At 38.3% G+C, this 24,379-nt stretch overlaps 2 protein-coding genes across 2 annotated transcripts in view; one reads left to right on the top strand and one right to left on the bottom strand.

Annotated features, from left to right (window-relative positions):
- Positions 1–11,236, top strand: part of LOC130031760 (spermatogenesis-associated protein 1-like) — a 17,450-nt gene extending 6,214 nt beyond the window's left edge. The window contains exons 3-5 of the mRNA XM_056123251.1: positions 4,878–4,976; positions 9,499–9,583; positions 11,177–11,236. Coding sequence (XP_055979226.1) covers positions 4,878–4,976; positions 9,499–9,583; positions 11,177–11,199 — 207 coding nt within the window. The 3' untranslated portion in view covers positions 11,200–11,236. The remainder of the gene's footprint in view (positions 1–4,877; positions 4,977–9,498; positions 9,584–11,176) is intronic.
- CTBS (chitobiase) lies at positions 9,158–24,379 on the bottom strand. Its single transcript, XM_056123250.1, has 7 exons — positions 24,147–24,379; positions 19,816–19,954; positions 18,796–19,004; positions 16,529–16,700; positions 13,932–14,029; positions 13,277–13,438; positions 9,158–10,650 (listed from the first exon to the last, which is right to left on the bottom strand). The coding sequence occupies exons 1-7, from the start codon at positions 24,312–24,314 to the stop codon at positions 10,459–10,461; spliced, it is 1,140 nt and encodes a 379-aa protein (XP_055979225.1). The 5' UTR covers positions 24,315–24,379; the 3' UTR covers positions 9,158–10,458.

Here is a 24,379-nt window from a genome sequence, read left to right as displayed (position 1 = left end):
CATAATTTACTGTTCTTATAACTGGAAGTTGGTGCCTTTTAACCCATTTCCTCCATACCCACCCACAGTTCCTACTTCTTATGACTATTAATGTTACGAAGAGTAACATTTGTGTCATTTTACATAAATTTCATGTAAAACTGAAATAGGCTTGTTATAGTTTGCCCATATTGGCTAATACAGTTTTTAACATAACATATTTTTTTCTTCTTATATTTATTTATTGAATCACTGTGGGAAAAGTTACTAAGCTTTCAGGTTTAAGTCTCGGTCACACAATGATCAAACACCTCTCCCTTCACCAGTACTCATTTTTCACCACCAAGAACCCCAATATACCCCTCTCCCACCCCTCCCAATGCCTGTGAGGCAGATGATTCCCACTTAACTCTTCTCTACATTGATTACATTCATTATTTTGACAAAAGATGCACCATTATTGTTTAGAATTTCCCCCCAACAATCAGAATTGCTTAAAAGGCATCGTGAAATACTTTGTTTTCTATAGCTGGTAACATATTTTTTTTAATTTTTATTAGTGAGACATCATGAGGTACAGTTGTAGACTTACAAATTTTTGTGCTTGGGTTTCAATTATACAGTGATCAAATACACATCCCTCCACCAGTGCCCATTTCCCACCACCACAGATCCCAGTATCCATCCCACCCCCATCTCCCCCATCCCACCCTGCCTCTGTGGCAGGGCATTTCCTTTTGTTCTCTCTCTCTTATTGGGTGTTGTGGTTTGCAAAAGAGGCAATGGGTGACAGTCATGTTTGGTCTATAGTCTACTTTCAGCATGTTTCTCCCACCCTGGGAGGATCCTCCCAACACCCTTTATTTGGTGTTCCCTTCTCTATCTGAGCTCCCTTTTCCCCTAGCATGTGTGGTTGGCCTCCAAGCCATGGGTAAAATTCCTGGTACTAAAACATAACATATTTTTTAAAAAATCTTGTTTTATCAAGTTCACAGAGGCAGCTTAAGTTTTGAAATATTTCTATATTGACCATTTTACTTTATAAACTTTTCTGAACAGAAACAACCTAAAAAGCCTTTATATATTAAATAGGTTTTCTCATAAAAATACTGTTTGTTATGTATTTTAAAGTAGTTCTTACCTGATTCAGCAAATAAAGCATTACATCAGTCTGTAAAGCCTTTCAAATCTAAAGCTTCTTTTACCTTATTATTCTAACCTTTATTATGCTACATCCGCCTTTCCTTGAGATGCTGGGTGACTTACAAAATCTCTGAAAATAACTTCTGAGAGTTGTGAGGAGAATATTGCTCCAACTATTCTAAATAAGAGGCATAGGAAAACATTTTTAGCTTGGGTTTTTCAGTAATTAAAGAAGAGAGCTACATTTCACATCTATCCTTCTCGAATTCTTACAAAATTTCAGTCCCATTTCTACTTGGGTAACTACCTGGTCTGTAGGTGCTATTTGATAAATATCAGCTGAATAATTCTTAAGCCTCTGCTTGAGTTACTTAACCTATTTTTTAAAAACATTTCCAGTTGAGATTCTACTATAATTCCCTTGCACTTCTATCCATTTTTCCATTTTTCTGAGAATATAAATATTTGAAATATTAAATAGTATGATAATTATATACCTTTTATCTCATTGTTTATCATTTTATTGTGAAGTAATACCTTGGTTTTGTTTTATGTCAATATTAACAGATCACTTAATCACTTAACTTCCCGTTAGTCGTCGATTTGCTCGAGCGGGCGCCAGTAACGTCTCCATTTGTCCCTGTCGCGTGCTAGTGTAGCCCAATGGCATCTCTTCGCTCCGGGAACATGGAGGGCCTCAAACCGATCGTTCATGACCTTGACAAAGAAGTCTGACCATCTGGTAGGTGGGCGGCCACGCGGTCTCTTGACATCCCGTGGAATCCAATCAGTAACAGCTCTAGTCCAACGGTCGTCTTTAAATCTCATTACGTGACCAGCCCATCTGATTTTCGACACCTTGGCATATGAGACAGCGTCCCTGATCCTTGATCGTCGACGGATGTCAGAACTCCGGATTCGTTCTCTCATTTGAGTGAAACGTGATATTCCAAGCATAGCTCTTTCTATTCTTCTTTGGGAGACCTGAATGGCGTTCTCATCTTGTTTGCGTAGGGCCCAGGTCTCTGAGGCATATGTTAATGCAGGAAGAACAGTGGAATCAAAGAGATGTGCCCGGAGCCGGAGGTTCTTCGTCCTCTTAGCTATTTCTTCGACGTTCTTGAAGGCGTTCCAAGCCGCTCTCTTCCTCCTGCGCAGCTCGGGTGCCAGGTCATTTGTCATGTTGACCTCTCGACCTAGGTATACATAGCTGTTGCATTCGGAGATGGTCGTTCCATTAAGAGCGAATGGGGCGTCAGGAACAAGGCTGTTTCTCATAAACATTGTCTTCGTAAGATTCAGCTGTAGTCCTACCTTTCCACACTCACGGTCAAAGTCGGCCAGCATTTGTGCCGCTTGGCTGATGTTTGGTGTTATTAAAACAATGTCATCAGCAAAGCGGAGGTGGTGTAGTTGCCGACCATCTATCTTCACTCCCATTCCTTCCCATTCCAGTCGTCGCATGATGTTCTCGAGGGTGGCACTGGTTCAGCCACCCTCCATGAATACGATCGACTGGTTCAGCACCTCCATGAATGTGCGAGGAACGCCAAGAGAGAGATAGCCACAAAAAGTCGCCTATCTTCGAAAACTCTTGAGCTAATTCGCCAGCGTGGTTTGGCGCATGCCTCAGGCAACCGCAAGCTAACGTCCGAGCTTGCAAAGCAGTGCAGAGATGCGATCAAGGAAGACCTCAAAGAGAGAAGAGCAGAAGTACTGGTAGATGCGGCAGAAGCCGGGAAAAGTATTCGTAACGCCCGCCTGTCCTTCGCCAACTATAAGACCAAGATGACTGCCCTCCGACGTCCTGATGGATCCATCACATCCTCCAGAACGGCAATGGAGAAGATTATCCATGACTTCTACTCAAATCTCTTCAATAGCCATGTCCACTTGCCGACATACCAAATTCCACAGGATGGGTATGTCGTTCCCAACGTTCTCCCTTCCGAAATCCGACACGCCATTTCGTCAGTAAAGAAGCAAACAGCACCCGGCCCAGACAAGGTCAGACCTGAACACCTGAAGAACCTGCCATCAGTACTCATCAATACACTGGCTCGGCTCTTCACTCGCTACCTGTCTGAATGCAAGGTTCCATCTCAATGGAAAACCAGCAGGACCGTACTACTGTTCAAGAAGGGAGACATCCATGACATTGGCAACTATCGCCCGATCTGCCTATTGTCTGTCATCTACAAGTTGTTCACTCGAGTCATCCTGAATAGGATTGGCAGAACACTAGATGAAGGACAACCATGTGAGCAAGCAGGGTTCCGCAAAGGATTCAGCACCATCGACCATATCCACACGATAACCAAACTCATTGAGGTTTCTCGGGAGTTCAAGATGCCGCTCTGCTTAACGTTCATTGATTTAAAGAAGGCCTTTGATTCTGTTGAGACGGAAGCGGTCATTGAAGCCCTAGCCAATCAGGGCATTCAAGCCCAATACATCAGGATCCTCCGTGAGCTGTATTGCGGATTCACTACCAGGATCTCACCATTCTACAAAGAAGTGATCGTTGATGTCAAGAGAGGGGTGCGGCAGGGTGATACCATTTCACCGAAACTCTTCAGTGCCACCCTCGAGAATTAACAGATACCAATTTTTAAAATCCTTCTAAAACAACATGACAAATAGATATACAATAAACATTTATTGTATGCATGGTAATATGTTTCTAAATACTGATGTTTTCAGAATAATCAAAATGCAGTTGATGGTTTTGGTGGAGAAATTGGTAAATGGCAGTGAGATGTTGCCAAAATTTGGTTTTTCTACTCTTTGTGGTAGCTGTTTGTACTTCTTTCTAAAAAATAATTGGCTATAAAAGAAACATAGTTTATTCATTTTGTAGTAATAGTTGTTAGCTTTTATGGAACTAATTTAATTATAATTTATACAAATACCTATTTTTACAATACATGAGTCATGATAGTACAACAGAAGATAAAGTGGTCCTTAAAATAAATGAAATAAATATAACTTATTCCAAAGCAATATGTTGATTTAAGTTTATTTATTTTTTGATTTTTGGGTCACACCCGGTTACTCCTGGCTCTGCACTCAGGAATTACTCCTGGCATTGCTCAAGGGACCATATGAGATGCTGGGAATCAAACCCGGGTCAGCCACATGCAAGGCAAACACCCTACCTGCTGTGCTATTGCTCCAGCCCCCAGCAATATGTTGGTTTTAATGGAATAAGTTAAACGTATGATTTGTTCATATGATACTTGTTTATCATAGTTTATTTCAATAGGCAGTTAAGAATAAATATGGGGGTGCTGGAGCGATAGCACAGCAGGTAGAGCATTTGCCTTGCACAAGGCTGACCCAAATTCGATTCCCAGCATCCCATATGGTCCCCTGAGAACCTCCAGGAGTAATTCCTTAGTGCAGAGCCAGGAGTAACCCCTGTGCATCACCAGGTGTGACCCCAAAAGCCAAAATAAATAAATAAATAAATAAATAAATAAAAAGAAAAAGAAAATAAATAAAAATAAAATGGGGAGTCAGAGAGATGGTGCACGGGTTTAGATGTTTGCTTTGCCAACAGTTTACCCTGATTTAGTCTCTGGCACTGCATATGGTTCCCCAAATACCATCAGGGATGACCCCTGAGCACAAAACCAGTAATAAGTCCTGGGCACAGCAGGGTGGGACCAAAAAATGGGGTGTAATAGAAATAGAAAATAATTTTAAATTGTAGAATTATTCTAAATAAAGATATCTTTACATATCCCACACAGAATTATCTTATAATCAAGATCGCTGAGGTACAACATGAAATTGACCAACTTAAGAGAAAATTGGATATTGAAAAAATGAAACTTATACTGGAAATAAAGGTAATTTAAATTTATTTTGATCATATTTATAAAATTTATATTGAAATAAAATATTTTGCAATTCTAATTTGGGGTATTAATAGCATAAGTGTAGTAGGAATTGTCTCTAAAATAACCCTAACCAAAAAGTGCATACATGAAAACAAATGCAAGAATAAATTTTTTTAACTTTTTTTTATTGAATCACTGTGAGATAGATCCTTTACAAAGCTGTTGATGATTAGATTTCAGTTATATAGTATTCCAACAGCATCCCTCCACCCAGTGTACATTTCCCAGCACCAGTGTCCCCAGGTTCCCTCCCTGCCTCTATGTCAGGTACATTTCTCTCTCTCTCTCTCTCTCTCTCTCTCTCTCTCTCTCTCTCTCTCTCTCTCTCTCTCCCTCTCTCCCTCTTTCTTTCTCTCCCCCCACCCCCACAGTCCCCTTTTGGGTATTGTGGTTTGCAACATTGGCAATGAAAGGTTATCAAGAAAATGCCTTTACCTACTTTTTAACCCTCAAATCTTGTTCAGCATGATCATTCCCAGCTATTGTCATACTAGCCTCTTCTCTATCTTACCTACCTACCCTCAGCCCCCCCCTACATACTTTTGGTTAGTTCCAACCATTGACAAGTCCTCCTAGCTCCTGTTTTCCCTGACCATGGATATTAGCGATAGCACAGCGGGTAGGGCGTTTGCCTTGCACGCAGCCAACATGGCCGACCCGAGTTCGATTCCGCCGCCCCTCTCGGAGAGCCCAGCAAGCTACCGAGAGTATTCGATATGCCAGACACAGTAACAACAAAGTCTCCAATGGAGACGTTACTGGGCCCGCTCGAGCAAATCGATGATCAACGGGAGGGCCTTTACTTTACTTTACTTTTACTATATATAGTATGTATATATGTGTGTGTGTATGTATATATGTGTGTGTGTGTGTGTATGTGTGTGTGTGTATGTGTATAATCTCTGTCTCTGTCTCTCCCCCCCCCCAAATGAATATCACGGTACTCTTGGAATATATATATATATATATATATATATATATTTAAGTATATATTCCAACAGTATTCTAACAGCATCCCTCCACCAGTGAACATTTCCTAACACCAGTGTCCCCAGGTTACCTCCCATCACCTCCCAACTCCCCACCCCCTGCCTGGAAGCAGGTACATCTCTCTCTCTCTCTCTCTCTCTGTGTGTGTGTGTGTGTGTGTGTGTGTGTGTCTGATCTGTCTCTTCCCACCCCCAAATGAATATCACAAATGAATGAAGTCATTCTATATCTGTTCCTCTCCTTCTGACTCATTCCACTCATAATCTCCATGTCCATCCATTTCATGACTTTGTTTTTCCTAACAGCTGCATTGTATTCATGGTATTACCAATATACATAGTATTGTGTAGATGTGCCATAGTTTCTTTATCCATTTGTCTGTTCTTGGGCACTCAGGTTATTTCCAGATTCTGGCTATGGTAATAGTGCTACAATGAACATAGGAGTGCAGATGGTGTTTCTGCTCTGTATTTTTGGACCCCTAGCGTATATTCCCAGAAATGGCATTGCTGGGTCAAATGGGAGCTCAAGGAAGAAAATTTTTGAAAAATTTTACTAAGGATTTAATAAGGAAGTTCTACTAAGGAACTAAGGAAAATGGCACTATGAATCAATATAAATTAGAGCCCACTAGAGCCCACTTTGCTGTAAGAGACCCAGTATAGCTGACCCTTTGCTGTAAGGTTCAATTCCAGTATAGCAGGATCTTCCAAGCATAGTCAAGCACAATGAGCTGGGAATAGCTCTCTAAGCACTGCTTCAGTGTGACCTTTCACCCCCCAAAAAAAAAAATTATATATATTAAAAGAAATTGTTTTCCTAGATTAGAGATATTCATTAATAGACAAACCACTGAGCTTTTCTTCCTCTCTTCCTCTTGCATATTTCATATATGTATTTTTTACATATAAATCGGGGCTGGAGCGATAGCACAGCGGTAGGGCGTTTGCCTTGCACGCAGCCAACATGGCCGACCCGAGTTCGATTCCTCCACCCCTCTCGGAGAGCCCAGCAAGCTACCGAGAGTATCTCGCCCGCACGGCAGAGCCTGGCAAACTCCCCGGACATATTCAATATGCCAGCCACAGTAACAACAAAGTCTCCAATGGAGACATTACTGGGCCCGCTCGAGCAAATCGATGATCAACGGGAGGGCCTTTACTTTACTTTTTACTTTACATATAAATCATACGTTTTCTATGGGATGTTAGAACAATTTCGCTCAAAGCAAAGTCTGTCTTATATAACTTTGTTTCTCCCATAGGATTTTCTGTATAGTAAGGATACTGGGAATGCTTTATTTGTTTGATGATCATCATGATAATTATCACAAGGGGTGATCACTGAAGATGTCTTAAACAGCTCTTTTGTTGATGAGTACAGAAGAGAATTATACTTAAAAAAAATTGTTTGCCATTTTTATTGAGGCACAAAGGTTTCCAATACTGTTAATTCTACCTAAAATGCATACATCATACTAACACTACACCCACCACCAGAATGCCTGTCTCCCTCCACCAGTATCTCATGGGCCCCTCCCAGCCCCTCCACATCCATGTAAACTCAGTTCTATAGACAAAATCTGCAGTTCTAGTGGAATTTTATATTTTCACACAAGTTTTCACATCAAATAGGAAATAATACTGGTAATTATATGAATGCTTTCAATTCACTTCTTTATCAAAAGAGTTTGAGAACACAGATTAATGATCTCTTTCTGGAATCAGCACACACTAGTAGAACTTTCTACAATATTCATGAAAATGCTGCTTACCTTCATTATCTGACACAGCAGCAACTAGAAGGATATTGAGCACTTGAAGTGTAGCCTGTTGCACAGCAGAGGCGTTGAATTTTAATTTAGAACAATTTTTTTCAGTTTAAATAGCTGCATTTGGGAAATAGTTATTGTACTGAACAGTGGAGTCCTAGAGTCTTTTTATTAGCAGCATCCTCATGGGTAAACCCTGGCTCAACTTTGAGATACTTAAAACTGAAAAGGACACAAGTCAGTTTTTATTTTATTATTCTTTTTACAAGTCAATTTTTAAACAAAATATGAATTATTTAATATAGTTTAGTGTGAACTCAAATAATTGTTTTTGTGAATTAATTTATGTATTCAAAAAATAGAAACAGGGACCAGAGAGATAGTACAGGGGATAGGGTGTTTGCCTTGCACGTGGCTAACCTGGATTCGATCCTGGACATCCCATATGGTCCCCCGAGTATCACCAGGAATACTTCCTGAGTGCAGAGCCAGGAATAACATCCTGAGCATCGCTGGGTGTGGCCCAGAAAGCCAAAAAAAAAAAAAAAAACAAATGGAAAACAAAAGAAAAGGGGAAAAAAAAATAAGACAAAACCCTGAAAATTTGTACACTTAAACATAGTTGTGTTGGTACAATAAATAATAAATACTCCCAGAGTCTTCAATTATTACTTGCTCAATCTTCTTTTCTTTTGGATTGTGTATACATTAGGGCTTACTGTAATTAGCCTTAGAAGTAAGACTTGAAAGGTTGTTTCCATTAAAATATTAGTACAAAAATGGAAACACAGACAAAAATTTCAGTCAAGTTTTCTGCTTATAGACTGAGGGAAAAAAAATTTAACCATAGTGCCTGATATGTAGTAAAAATGATAGGTATTAGTATTAATTTCCAGTGGTTAACCCAAAACTACCTATAAGATTAGAAATTAAGGGGCAAAAAAGCTATCCTGACTCAGTTGTAGAACATTCAACATAGTACAGCTAAGCAGTGCTTTACAAAATATAATGAAATTTGAGGATCCTGTTAAATTAGGGCTTTATTCTAGGTCAAGGGTGAAGCCTATGAGTCCTTTTTCCTAACATGAAGCTAAGCTTTCCTAGACAGTACTTGGAATAATAAGGGATCTGGTAATAGATGGTTTCATTTTGGATCCTGGCTGTGCAAATTTTGTAACTTGAGCAATTTCCTCTAGGCTAGCCCATCAGCTCTAAAGTGGAGATAAAAAATAGTATCAAAACTATCTTCCTCAAAAGTGGGTTTTTTTTTAACAATCAAAGGGTTTCCACTTGTACGAGTACTTGCTACATAGTAAACAGTATATTTCTTAACAGTATATTTCTCCTCAGTTTCTAACACCTGGGAAATCAGAGTTTGGGGGGTTTATTTTTCCTCTTTATTTCTTAATCACAACAGTTTCTGACACTTAAGCAAAAATTAAAGTTCTTTCTCACTCTAATTTTTCAGAATTTTGATTTTATTATGCCTATGTACTAATCAATGAAATTATGAGATAGAACACTTCTCAGAAAATAAATATGCTTATTTAACCAGATTTGTAATTTACATATTATAGTAATTCAGTGGGAATGAAGATATTGGAGGCAAATGGGAGAAGAAGTTTTAATAAGTTCATATTTGTATGACAATTCTGTAATTTTAGAAGGGTAAGATGAAAGTGCATTTTTGAAAGGTAATTCTTTCAATAGATGAGAAAACAAGCAGTTTCCAATTTACGTAACTTAAAAGCTGAACTGGCACAGAAGACAAATATTCTTTCACAATCTCAACCAGGTATGCTAATTCAAAACTTCTATTAATCAAAAATAGTAAATAACTGAATATGTTTGACTGTTTTCTTAACAGATATTTTATGTTTTATAAAATATATTTTATATAAATCTGTATTTTTTTCCACTTTTCATATGGATATTAAAAAAGTGTTTCAGGAAATTTAAATGTAAAACAACAAAATCGACTAAATTGCAGACTTGAATTTAGAGATACTGAACTGGAAAACTAGTACAGGGGTTAAGGTGCATGCCGAAATTGCACCTGACCCCAGCTTCACATATGGTCCTCTGACATAATTGGATGAATACCACCCGGTTCTGCTCTCAAGCACTACCAGGCATCCTGAACAATGCTTAAGAGGCCCCCTAAAAATAAATTTAGAGTTTTTTTTTATAGTACAGAGCAAATCATTTCTTCAGATTTTATTTTTTAAAAAACTGATTATAAGCAAGTTTTCACTTCAAATTATAAATATATTTTCAAATAGTATATATTTTTAAGCATATATTTTAATACTGGGGTAAATTTTTTGCACAGCATTTTGAGGACAATTTCTTCTAATTTTATATTAATGCTCATAATTATATACATTCATGCGTAGTTACACAACTATAGTGTGTAAATATACCTTAAATTACATACACAATTAACTAGATTTTATAATTACATAATCAAAGCATAATTATAATATTTAATGTATCTTAAGCTTATATTTCCATATAAAATATATATTTAAGTAACATTTATTTTCAGGTTCAAAGTATTCTTCATCTGCTTTTGAGTATACTAGTATGGAGCAATATTAAACTATATACACTTGTATAAACTGTAAATTTTGAAAATTTCAATAGTTTGACAAAAGATGCTCATCTCTGTCACAGTTTTGGTTTTAAGGCTTGCCACATTTCTTCAGTTTGCTGTTTGGCTATAGCATCTTCAGAGTAGTCAAGACAGTTTGCATTCCACATGCCAATGCCCCGCAAGCCATGGTTCTTTATGTATGCTACCTTTAAAGAAATACTTTGAGGATTATCGTACCATACTTGATGAAAACGGCCAGAATTATCCTATATAAATAAAAATGAAAATTTAAAAATATTATCCACAGTAATAGGGGAAAAGGCTTCTTAAATCTAAGAACTAGGAAAAGGAGTCAATGACATAAAGATTTTAGGGCAAGTGACTTTCTGGTTGCATGATTCTATGATTCAGTATGAGATACTTTCTAAATATCATTGCTTTTGGCACTTTAACAACAGAAGAGACTATGCAATTGGGTCTACTATTATGTTCTATTTAAGGTTGTTCTCTTGTCCTAAGATTCTTCTCTTGCTCTGATTTTTGAGCATAAGTATTATCTAAGATGTATATTACCTAAGATGTATATCCAAATCACTTATGGGGCTTTTTAAAACAGACTCTGACACTCATGCCACATGAAACCTACTAAATCAGAATATTTCAGACTAGTATATTTGTTTGTTCTGGGCTTAGTGTTTCATTAGATAATTTCGATATGCACCCAAAGTAAAAAAGGATTACTATTCTTAGTTTTCTAAAACCAACTTATATACTTCTTTGTATTCCTTACAGTACCTGGAAATGTTCCTTATTAGGTCAACATGTGATTTTGTTTTTGATGACAGCCAGATTTTTTTTTAAAAAAAGGTAATAACAATGGAAGAGAAAAATATCTCCTTTTGTATGTCTTAAATAAATGATTCCAAAAACCTATCAAAACTGGACTCTGGTTAACCTTTGCATAACCTGATCAAGAACTTTACAGTAGACCACTAAAATATAGTTTTACTCTCACCTTCTACCCTATAAAGCACTTTTCTGTATGATTTCCTGCCTCTCCTTTAGAAAACTTACAAGCTATTAGATAAAAAATGAAAGAAGCAGAAAGGGGGAAGGGGAAGCTAAAACAGAACACTTACGTTTAAAAATAATTTACTGGGGTCTGGAGTGAATGATAAGTACAGTTTGTAGGGTGGATTGCTGGAACCCCAGATGGTCCCCTAAGCCCCACCAGGAATGATCCCTGAGCGCAGAGCACAGAGTCAGGAGGAAGCCCCAAGTGTCACTGGGTGTGGCCACCCAAAACCAAAATAATAACAATTTACTGATATTTATATACATGAAACTTTAAAGGCAGTTCTCAACTAATGCCAGTAATACTTTTAGTTATGGCAGTATCACTGGAGTTAGACTAGTGCCCTAAAATAACTATTAGTAAATGAATAAGCTGTGGCACATGATAGACTACTTACAAGTATATCTCATATAATATATTAAAATGTTGAAAATAGGGGCTGGAGTGATGGCACAGTGGGTAGGGCGTTTGCCTTGCACACGGCCGACCCGGGTTTGATTTCCAGCATCCTATATGGTCCCCTGACCACTGCCAGGGGTAATTCCTGAGTGTAGAGCCAGGAGTAACCCCTGTGCATCGCCAGTTGTGACCCAAAAAGAAAAAAAAATGTTGAAAATATTTTGTTTTGGGGCTGGAGTGATAGCACAGCAGGTAGGGTGTTTGCCTAGCATCCCATATGGTTCCCTGAGCACAGCCAGGAGTAGTTCCTAAGTGCATGAACCAGGAGTAACCCCTGAGAATTGCCAGGTGTGACCCAAAAAGCAAAAAAAAAGGGGGGGGCCACACACCTGGTGGTGCTTGGGGATTACCCCTGATTGTGCCTTCAGGGGTCACTCGTGGTGGGCAAGGGGGAACATATGAGATGCCTAGGATCAAACTCTGGTAGGCAGCATGCTGTACTAACACTCCAGCTCCTGTTTAAAATCTTTAAAACTGGAAAATAGCCATGAGCATGCTCTAGTAACAATTGTGATTTGCTACTAAAAGAATTTGTAGAGCCTAATCTAAGTATAGAAATACTAATTTTTTAATATTCAGGAGCAAACCCAAGATAAACCTTAAGGAGCTATAGAGATAACACAGCAGGTAGGTATTTGCCTTACACGTGGCCGACCAGGATTCGATTCCAGCATCCCATATGATCCCCTGAGCAACTGCCAGGAGTGACTCCTGAGTGCAGAGCCAGGAGTAACCCCTGTGCATCGCCAGGTGTGACCCAAAAAGCAAAAAAAAAAAAAAAAAAAAGAGAGAGATACCTTAAATTTTATCATAATCCTGCTAGTATTTAGGCAAGCACTTTAACCATTATACTGTCTCTCTTTTCCTTATTTTTATTTTTTTAACATTATAATTTGTCTAATAAGACATAGGTTGCCTGAGTTTTGAAATTTGAAATGATATGGACGTTTAGAGCTGGACACCTCTTCACCCAAAGCTCTTTCAAAAGCCACAGCTATTATACATATTAGTAAAATATTAAGGAAATCCTGTTTATGATTAGCATGTTTCTATAACACCATCTAAAATGACAAGTGGCCTGTGTGGAGCAATTCCGTTACAAGCATTACTGGAATTACTCATCAGAGAAGTAAAGTTCCTGGTGATTCATATTTAAAGGCAAGTTAGTGCATCTAAACAGAAATCTCTGTGTTGTGCTTAAAAGAAAACTGATGGAAATTCTATTGATAGTTTCAAATGTATACATTGTAAAAATGTATAATTGTATAATTATATGTTTACAGAAATGTATACAGAAATGTTATTCAGAAATGTATAATTGTAAAAATTGAATGTTTATAAGTTGTGAAAAGTCTTACTTTATAATTATAATAAGGAGCCTGCTGGTCTGTATTCCACTGACTCCCAGAAATAGAACTATTTACTTGCTTCATGATCACTTTATAGGGCACCTGACGTCCTGCAGCATCACTACAAGGTGCCCCCCGGAAAGGGACTTTTGCAATGGTACAAACATGATCCTAAAAATGAAAAGAATATTTATGTTACAAGTGATTAATAAGACAGGCATAAAGAATTAAATCAGAAAAGTAATGAACTATTAGACATAAAATGCATATTATTTTAAATACGAATAGCTAATTTGTAAAAATTTTTAAGTTTCATTAGTAAGTGGAGATGTAAATTTAAATCCTTTCATAGTATTTGATAATTAAAAATAAACCTATTTTTCCATCTCAAAATATTTTTCAGAAATTTTAGTTCATATGTTAAATACACATATTTCTAAATTTTAAATAAAGCTTATAAAAGTAAAAATTTAAGTTTCATTAATAAGTGAAGATATACATTTAAATATTTTCATAGTATTTAATAACTAAAAATACACCTATTTTTCAGTCTCAAAATATGTTAAGTACACATATTTCTAAATTTTAAATAAATCTTCTATAAATTAAACAGTTTTTCAAAATACAAAGAAAGAGGAAGAATAACATAAATTATTGTTCTTACTTCTGATAGATTCAAGCAGGCATAATCATAACCATACCAGGGGACACCCATAACAAGTTTCTTAGGGTTAATACCCATCTTGATGTAGTCATCATATCCTAATCAAACAGGGACAGAAAAAGCTTATTTTTTTTATATGTCTAATAATATGTTCAGGCAAGTTATGCAGTCATTCAAAATCTAAGTTAATAAATCAAAATCTAAGTTAATAAAATCAGGCATATTTATACAAAATAATACTAACATAGCATTTCTCTTTTCTGATAAAAGGTATCCTCTAAGAACCAGAGTTCTTTGGGGCTGGAGCAATAGCTCAGCAGGTAAGGCACTTGCCTTGCACCTGGCTGACTCAGGTTCCATCCATGACATCCCATATGGTCCCCCAAACCCTGCCAGGAGTGATTCCTGAGTGTAGACCCAGGAGTAACATCCTGAGCGTTGCCAGGTGTGGCCCAAAGAACAAAAACAAAAAGAACTAACAATTCCTTACTCTTACTGGCCCATTTCTTTCTTTAACAAGAAAATATTAAGAAACACTTGATCACATTAAAGTCAAAACTTCACATTTTAATTCTAAGTATAGAATTTAAGGACACATAAGGAAAGCATGCAGCTGTGTATATAAACTTCATATCCAATATTCTAAACTTTCAAAAATGTTCTGTAAGTCTTAGACTTTCTTGCAGGGATGGTTTCTGAATTTCTCATAGGAAGAGTTGTTCCATATTTTATAAGTATCCTTTACTTATTAAAAAAAAAAATTCCTGGTATTATCGACTTGTTTCTAGCACAATGATACAGAATGGTTTCTTAGCAAGAGATGATCCAACATTATTGGATCCAAGATGATCCAGGATTATCCAGAAAGTTGAGCTTAAGTAAATTTTCTTCTTTTTTAGAGCCATTAAAGTTATTTTGTGTTGTTAAATATTTAAGAGATGGGTGGAATATGCATCACTTCTCAAACATAGTATGAATTGATTATCTCTTCCATGAAACATAATTTGACTTTGTAATTATAATGAATCATTTTTTATTTTAAGTAGTATACACTTGTGATCAAACTACTCTAGTCGAACATTTGATAAAAATGAGACCAGGTTCTAAAATTTTACCTTTATATGAAGCTCTTGGAGAGCCCGGCAAGCTACTGAGAGTATCCCACCCGCACAGGCAGAGATTGGCAAGCTACCCGTGGTGTATTTGACATGCCAAAAACAGTAACGATACCAGGTCTCATTCCCCTTACCCTCAAAGAGCCTCCAATTGCTGGGAAAGACGAGTAAGGAGAGGCAGCGCAAATCTCAGGGCTGGGAGGAATAGAGACATTATTGGCGCCCACTCGAGTAAATCAGTGAACAATGGGATGACAGTGATACAGTGATATATGAAAAATATTTTGTATTTATTAATCAGACAGGTATATCAGCACCAACCACCCTAGAATTTTTCAGCTGAGTTCAAAAGAAAGGAAGCAGTTTTTTATTCAACTGACTAATATAAGATATAAACCATTCTAAACTTTTAGAAAGAATAATTAAAAGTCGAGATATCAATGAGAGGAATACTCTTCATCTAGCAGGAATATTGATTTTCAATTTATCATTCGTATTAAATGCCAAATCTAACAAAGTCAGTCTTATCAATCATATTATTATATACTTACATAATAATTGTGTTTGCTATTAAATTGGTTGGTTTTTTTTTTTTTTTTGCTTTTTGGGTCACACCTGGCAATGCACAGGGGTTACTCCTGGCTCTGCACTCAGGAATTACTCCTGACGGTGCTCAGGGGACCATATGGGATGCTGAGAATTGAACCCGGGTTGGCCGCGTGCAAGGCAAACGCCCTGCCCACTGTGCTATCACTCCAGCCCCTAATTGGTTATTTTTAAAAGTCTTGAAACTCTACCTAAACAAACATTTCCTTTGTGTAATATGCTTGAGTCCCAATTATGCAATCATGAGCATTTCATCTGCTGTAGAAGGTTAATAGTAATATAACTATCCGCAAGATTTTTGAAGAATTACGTGAAAATGACCAAGAATGTTTTAAACTTTAAAATCTCTCCAAATTAAATTATATGTCTCAAGAAAGCTTTTCAGAGGCAGGAACAATAGCACAGCTGGTAGGGCATTTGCCTTGCATGCAGCCAACCCGAGTTTGATCCCCTGCATCCCATATGGTCCCCTGAGCACCGCCAGGGGTAATTCCTGAGTGCAGAGCCAGGAGTAACCCCTGTGCATCTCCAGGTGTGACCCAAAAAAAGCAAAAACAAAAAAACAAAGCAAAACAAAAAAAGCTTTTCAAATGTAAATGATTATACTAGTAAGGAGCTCGAAAGCTAGTACATCAGCTAAGATGCTTGACTTGCATGCAGTTGACCTAGTAGCAATTCCCAGCATCCCATATGGTCCCCAAAGCACCACCAGGAGTGATTCCTGAGTGCAGAGCCAGGAGTAACCCCTGAGCACTGCTAGGTGTCACCCACAGAAACAAAAAAAGATTATACAGATATCTTAGAAATGTTTAAATAATTTTAATTTTTGGAAAGGTTTTAGAATTAATGAATAAATGATCATTTGTGAATTCTTACCTCTTAATGTCTGATTATATGGAGCATTGGCTGCTGCAATACATTCTGACCAGATTTGACTTTGTTCATCATAAGACATCACAAAAAGAAAGTCGCAAGCATCTGCAATTCCAGTATAATTATAGCACCTTCTGTCAATGCACTTTGGAGACCAAGCCACATCAAAGGTTACCTGTGGCAATCATACCAATTTATGCAAAATGAACAAATATCCATATTATACCAGGTTTTATTAATTATATATTCTCATGTTTTATACTATCCAAGAAAAAAACAACTCATATATATGAATCTATATACACGTGACAGAGTACTAGAACTCTCCTTAGAAATACATATTGTGCCTTCATGAACTAACTTTGTCATTTATTTGGAAAATATTTTGAATGTATATTTATATAATAGGCATATATTTTCACCCAGACATATTTGAACATACACAATAACCAGGAACAGGGCCCTAAACTCAAATGTCTCCATAGGCTGGACTGGTAACTTACATGACTGAAACAAGCTTAATGACAATAAACTTGGTTTGTCCCCTAAGTACCTGAACAGTAAAAGCACAATGAAAGAATTCAAATACAAAAGTTTTTTAAAACTGTTCAAGCTAAATAGTGTTGGAGTACACGGAGCTTAGGTTTATCAGGTTGCACCCATCACAGTGCTCCCAAGACACTCCCATTACTTTGTCTGTCTGTAACCACTTCTATGCTCTCTTCCCCAACCAATTTGTAAGGTCTCATCCTTCTTAGACACTGAAGCTGTACTGTAAGTTAATATTACCTTTCTCCTCTCCTTATGTCTTTTGAGCAGTTTACTTTAATGCAATGTCCTTTTGTGTAGATACAGGAAGACAATTAATTAATATGCTCGGTAACTTAGGAATTGATTGGCCTTGAATATTATTCACTCCTGGGCATCTGCCTTCTCAACTTAAGCCTCAGTTGCCCTCACTTCCTAGCACCCCAAAAGCAGAGTCCCGACGTGGGACTGGATGGAACCAGGGCAAGCCGGTAAGTTATGTGCTACCCTGGCATCAAGATGGGCCAGGCCAAGGTTCCACGATTCTTAACTATAAGTTAAGAGTTTGATCATAGGCAAATGCTGTCATGATCCAAAAGCAATGACGAGACTAGGACCCTGCTGCTAGGAACAGGAAAGAGAATAATCGACGTGGGACTGGATGGAACCAGGGCAAGCCAGTAAGTTATGTGCTCTCCTAGGGCCCTAGGGCATCCCTCATGTGAGAGCTTGGAAAGTCGTAGTGGCACTAGATGTGAGATCCAAAATCTTTGCCTCTCAGGGAGAAGCTGGGAATTAGAGGTTCCCTTCCCACTGTTGTGCTGTATACTACAGAGTAGGGTTTTATCTGGGATAACTGTCTTAGTCTATCCTACTCATTTTGATGTCACTTTTCCAAGATCCTTGATCTGTAAATGTCATTTCATTTTGTGATTTCTCCCAGTGTAAGTCTTTCTACATGTAATTGTACATTCTTTGCATCCAAGGGTAGAGGGAATTCATGAGTCCCATATGTCATGTGGTCCAGAATCTCCTAGCAGTTCTTAACCATAGTCAGCAATGACACATTTTCAAAATATCAACTGCGAATTCATCCAAATACTTCTAAATAGTAATCTGGGATTATAGGTGCATATATACATTTTCTTTTTAAGACTCCTGATTATTAAGTGACTAGATCTGGGAGTAAATCACTGATCTGGGGCAACATTATTCTTTGTAACTCAGATATCCTGGTATAACCTATTGTAACTAGGTTCATTGTAGTATTAGAGAAGCATGTTACCTTTTTTTATAGCTCTGACTAGCTCTATGCAATTAGACTTTAGCCTCATTGGACCTCAGATGCTTTGCAAGTAACTCGGAGTCTGTGAAGTAAATGAAAGTTTCCCCAGATTTCATTCTACTCTAAAGCAAGTGTTTCATCCTCCGTATGTGATCAGCTAAGCCCTTGCTTATTCTTGCTAATTCTGTTATCTAATATTTTTTAGTGCTGCTAAAGACAAGTAGATGGAGCTATCCCAGTACTGTATTTTGACTGAAAAGAAAAGATTTAGCATGACAAAATTCTTAAAAATTTTCTAATAATAACCACAAAAGTTCCATAGGAATTTTTTTAGGAAATGTACTAAAATCACTTTCTATCCCTTTACTATAAAACTAAGATTTGATTAGTTAAATTTAATAAACATGTTTTCATAAGTAAAATAAGAGGTTTCAAAAAGTAGCAAATGAATTTTTACCTGTGATCCCTCAATTTCCTGGTGGAAAGAATCTGTGGTTTCTTTAACTAAAGCAGTTAATGCATCATATTCAGGTGATGAACAATTAACTTCTTCCTCTATGTCTATATTAATTCCATCCATATATTGGATTTTGGCCAACTCAAGTTTTTGATTTATCCAGGATGCTCTAAAAATAGGATCAATGATATCCTTTAAAGACACAGCTCCTATATAGAAGAAATATAGATTTTTTTTTGTACACACTTATACAATCCACAGTTCAACAACATTGTTTCTCACAGTCTAAAGAAATAAAAATATCTTTAAAATGTCTCATTCAAGCTCAAGAGATAGTACTTGTCTTGTATGCAACGAAACTGGGTTTGATCCCTGGCACTTTCTATGGTCCCCAAAAGAGTGATCCCTGAACACAGAGCCTGGAATAAACCCTGAGCACTGCTGAGAGGGTCCCCAAAACAAAACATAAGTTTATTTCATTGTATTGAAATATTCAAGATGCTAGTTTTAATATTCCAGTATTTAAAAATGGATTATGAATAGTTAGTAAAAACCATTCTTGCATTAGCAAAAAATTATGGACCATGACTAATGGTTATCATGCTAATTAGTAGTAACATTTGCTCAAATCCATATAGTGAATTATTTGACTCTTTAAAAATATATATGGGCTGGAGCTGTAGGACAGCAGGTAGGGCGTTTGCCTTGCACACGGCCAACCCAGGTTCAATTCCTCTGTCGCTCTTGGAAAGCCCAGCAAACTACCAAGAGTATCCCGCCTGCATGGCAGAGCCTGGCAAGCTCCCCATGGGGTATTTGATATGCCAAAAACAGTAACAAGTCTCACAATGGAGACGTTACTGGTGCCCACTCAAGCAAATCGATGAACAACAGGATGACAGTGCTACAGAGCTTTAAAAATATACAGCAGATATAAATGAAAAGGGAACTTTTTGGAAAGTCAGCGTAGTAAGTGATGTGGAACTTAACTGATTGGACATACATGGTAAAGAAACTCACCTTTTAGCACAACTCTTACTCCTTTTGAATGAGCATAACACATAAGTTCTGGATCATATCTTCCAAAAATTGCCACAGTTGTAATCTGTGACCAGTCATAAGATTTCCAAGTTTTCTTTCCAACATCAAATACAAAGACCTGCCAGAACAACCATGTAAACACCATCACTAAACTAAGGATAGCATGCTGATCACCCAAAATAACATTAACTAAACACCCATATGTCCAGTACTGGTAGGCCCTGAGAGTACAACAGTGAATAGAGGTCTCAGTAATAGATACCAGAGTGTGGAGTATGGCAACAGGTGCCATTGCAGATAAGATCTGTCCCTGGATAGCATATAGGCCCTGTCCCTGCATAGCAACCCAGTAGGGAGTATCTGGGCGCATTTGTCTGGGCACTTTGGGGAAGAAATAGGGAAAATTAGCCAGACCTAGAAAATAGGGAAAAGTTGGCAAGGAAGAAAGAGTGTCAGTAGAGTCAGAGCCTGGAGGTAGAGAAAGTTGGTGGTTATGTAAGTAAACAGTGAATATGGCCAACACCTAGAATTTGGAGGGAGTTAGCAGTGAACAACTAAAGTGTGGTAGGTACAGGTAAATTATGAAAAACCTTGTAAGCCTCTTGAGAAAGTAGTAATTTATCCTCATGAAGATCATTTAAAAAAGAGAATATATGCATTTTAGAAAAGTCCCTTCTGAAGTGAAAAACTAAGACTAAAGCTAGAGAGAGAATAAGGAAATTATTGGAAAATCCAATAAGGAGATGGCAGTGACCTGACCTAGAATAATAGAGAAGCAGTAATAGGACATTGTGACTAGATGAATGTGCAAGGCTAAGAATGGGGAGGAGGTAGATGATTTTAAATGTCAACACTCAGCTGGAATCATAGATACTGCATTAGCTAAGTGATTCTTGATTTAGAGTAGGACTCAAGTGAAATTCTAAGTTGGTTGATGCATTGATTCCCCCACCGATAATTCTAGAAGCAGATTCAATAATTCAAATAAGGTATTAGTTCATTGATTTGGTAAAAACTGATCGAATTGCAATAAGGTATGCAGTTTGTTTATCATTAGGCAATATTGACACTGAGGTTAATAGAGAGACCAGACAGGTGCCTCTTAGTTATTAAATTACAGATATTTAAAATTTGTATGGAAACATAACACCCCAAATAGCCAAAGCTATTCTGATTTTTAAAAAAGAAGTTGGGAGGTATCACATTTCCTGACTTTATACTCTAAAGCTATTTTAATCCAAACAACATTGTATTTTCAGGGCCATAGCGATAAGACAGTGGGAAAGGCTTTTGCCTTGCATGAGGTCAACCCGGGTTTGGCCACTGGCATCTTGTATTGTCCCGAGTACTACCAGGACTAATTCCTGAGTGCAAAGTCAGGAGGAAGTCCTGAGCATTGTCAGGTGTGGACCCCAAGCGAAAAACAAACCCAAAATGGTACTGGAAGAAGGATAGATAATCAGACCAATAGATTAGAATCGAGTGCCCAAAGGTAAACCCTCAAATCTGTGAGCAGTTATTCTATGACAAAGGAGCTGTGTGCATGAAGTAGAACAAGGAAAGCCTCTTCAACAAATGGTGCTGAGAAAAAGAATAACTATGTGCAAAGAATGTGTGTGTGTGTGTGTGTGTGTGTGTGTGTGTGTGTGTACACATATAGGCAATCTGACGCCATTCACAAAAGTTAATGGAGTGGATAACAAAACTCAAGATTACAGAACCCATAGAATTGAAGAAAATACAGCCTCTAATTTCCAGGATCTGGAGCTCAATGCTGTTTTAAATTATTAGATTCCATTGGCAAAAACAAAAAGTAAGATTACATCAAATTAAAAAGTTTTATGTGAAAAAAGAGACAAGACTAAAACTAAAAGATACTATACTGAATGGGAGAGAATATTTGCCCACAGTACAACAAAAAGGGGACTAATATTCAAAGTATATAAAGCACTTACAAGTAAATAAGCCCATCAAAAAATGAGAGATGATGAACACAAACCTCCATGAAGAGGACATAGAGATGGCTAATAAGGGTATGAAAGTGTTCATTAATTAAGGACATGCGAATCACAATATCAGTGAGGTATCATCTGGCACCAGTGGAACGGCATATATCAGAAAGGCTGCAGATAACTGGTGTTGGTGGGAGTGTGGTTAAAACATGCAGTGTTTCTGGGAATGTTGGAATCATAAACTCCCAAAATAGCCAAAGCCATTCTGATTTTTAAAAAAGAAGTTTGGAGGTATCACAGAAAACAAATGTTCGTTACAGTACTTAGTTCAATAGCCAGGATATGGAAATAGTCCTAAATGTCCAACAGCAAAAGAATGGATAAATAGTGGTATATAAACAAAATGGAATACTATGCAGCCAGAAGAGAAAAATGAATTTTCATACATCTTCATGCTGAGCAAAATAAGGAGGGCAAGTACTGGATGGTCTCACTTATTGTTGCATATAGAGAAGCAAAGGGCATGGACAATATCATGTGATAACAAATCCTGGGCATTGGATTACAGAACTGAGAATACCAGGTTTGGGGGACTAGGGTGGTGAAGCGCACAGAGAGTCATGATGAAGTGGACTGGAAGTAACATAAAGGCATTGCTAAAAGGTCTTGGGTGGTCTTGGGCACTTCCGTGGTGGTAAGGTGAGGTAACTATGTACACCAAAGTCATAAACATCCACTTTATTATAAATATATAAGCTAAATTACAGTAATTTTTTGAGGACAGTGGTGTGGGGTTATGCGCATTTTGGTGGTGATGCAATAAACTTTATGCAACTAAAAACATTAATACTATGTTATCAGGTAACTTATGCCAGTGTTCTTTGATCTTTGACCATTTTACACCTGAAGGGGGGGGGGGTGCAAGGGGAAGGAATAGGCAAAATATTTTATGGACCAACTGACAATTAAGAAAGAAAAACCAACGTTTAGATAGTATTTTATTTCTTAAATCCAGTGTTGTAAAATTAACTTTTACCTAGGAAACTGAGCTTAGAGGTTAGAAATTAAAAATTTTGGGCAGACTTGCAGGAAATTGCCCACCGAAATAATAAAATTAGAGTAAAATTGGGCCAGAGCGATAGTACAGCATGTAGGGCGACAAGAGCTAGGGCATTTGCCTTACACACTGCCGACCCAGTTGGTTCTCAGGCATCCCAGAAGGTTCCTTGAGCCTGCCAGGAATGATACCTGAGCACAAAGCAGGAATAAACCCTGAGCACTGTTGAATGGCCCTAAATCCAAAAATTAAATTAAAAATTACAGTAAATAGAGTGAGCTATTGTTTTTACACACAATTATATTTGAACTCATAACTGCAATTAAATGTGTTACGAAAAAATAACTTGCAATGCAATAGAATTTTTTTAAGCTGCATCAACCAATTGACCAGATAAGGGGAAAAAAGAAATGTGTTTTTGTCTTTGTATTGCGAAAGTACAGAAAAGATCAGTAGAGAAAAGGGCCATTAACTATGTATAATGAACAACTCTTCTGCCTTGCAAGGCTGACTTTGAAATTGCCAAGAAGGTGGCATTAAGTGAGCAAGAAGTGAGTATGATATCAAACTTTCAGATATTGATCATTTACACACTCGGCAGGTTCTACATAAACACTTGGATCTCGTTCCGTCTCCCAAGCAATGTGCATTTTTGTATCCCTTACCTTAAAGACAATGTAGGTTAAGAATTGGGAACTGCCCCTTTTTGGGTTAAGCCATTCCCACTCCCTGACAGCATCCAGTCGCTGCCAAATTCTTGGCAGTGCAGGCAGTTTTCATATTGCCTCTCAAGGTATGTCTGATCAAAGTTGTAAAGGTCTTACGAAGTATTAAAGCAGGTCGAAGAACATTTTGTGGACATACGGATTCTGCCACCGTCCTTGGGCAGTTTCGGGTGCTGCCAAGGGCTGGCAGGGGTGAAAGTCTTCCAAGGCACCGCTGGGTTTCAGACTAAACCCTCAGTCTCTTGGAAACCAAGTGGGTCTTCATCCACCTGGGCTCACTCGTGTCCGACCTTCCTGCTTTTACTCCGTGACCCGAGGAGCGTGCGGGTCACGGAAGGGGCTTGCTTTGGGAGGTGCTGCCCGACTACTACGCCTCCCCCTCGCTAACCCGTTACACTAAGCCCAGGAGCACCTGACTGCGCCTCTCCAAGCCAGAGCTCCCCCGTGCGCAAGAAACCCGGGAGCAAAAGGAGCCTCAGGGAGAATCCGAACTCCTTTCGGCACCTACACCACCCTTTTCAGGGCTCGCGTCGGGCCGAGAGAGCCCAGACCCGGAGGGGAGGGAGCGGCGCTGACCTCGAAATCTGGGTGGTGGGTGATCGGGCGGCACAGCGCGGGGTCCTGGCACGGGCAGTCGGCCCCGCTCCCGGCCCGCAGTGCCAGCGCCAGCAGCACCGCCAGCAGCAGGGGGGCGAGCCCTGAAGCGCCCTGGAGCAGCCCGGGTCCGGGAGACGGCCGAGACATGGCAGCAGGCCACTGCAGCGGTCTTCCACCCGCCTTCGGTTGGTATAAGAAAGCGGAAGGTCGCC

The sequence above is a fragment of the Sorex fumeus genome, unplaced genomic scaffold (genome assembly GCF_029834395.1).
Source record: "Sorex fumeus unplaced genomic scaffold, SorFum_2.1 ptg000047l, whole genome shotgun sequence".
Taxonomy (NCBI): Eukaryota; Metazoa; Chordata; class Mammalia; order Eulipotyphla; family Soricidae; genus Sorex; species Sorex fumeus.
This window is presented reverse-complemented; position numbering and strand designations above follow the sequence as displayed.

Excerpts from the sequence above, each read along its gene's own strand:
- CTBS (XM_056123250.1), bottom strand. The coding sequence starts at position 24,314 with ATGTCTCGGCCGTCTCCCGGACCCGGGCTGCTCCAGGGCGCTTCAGGG. Across the intron at positions 19,005-19,815 it reads AGTAAGAGTTGTGCTAAAAG|GAGCTGTGTCTTTAAAGGAT; the intron begins GTGAGTTTCTTT and ends TCTTCTATATAG. Across the intron at positions 13,439-13,931 it reads CCTGCTTGAATCTATCAGAA|GATCATGTTTGTACCATTGC; the intron begins GTAAGAACAATA and ends TTTCATTTTTAG.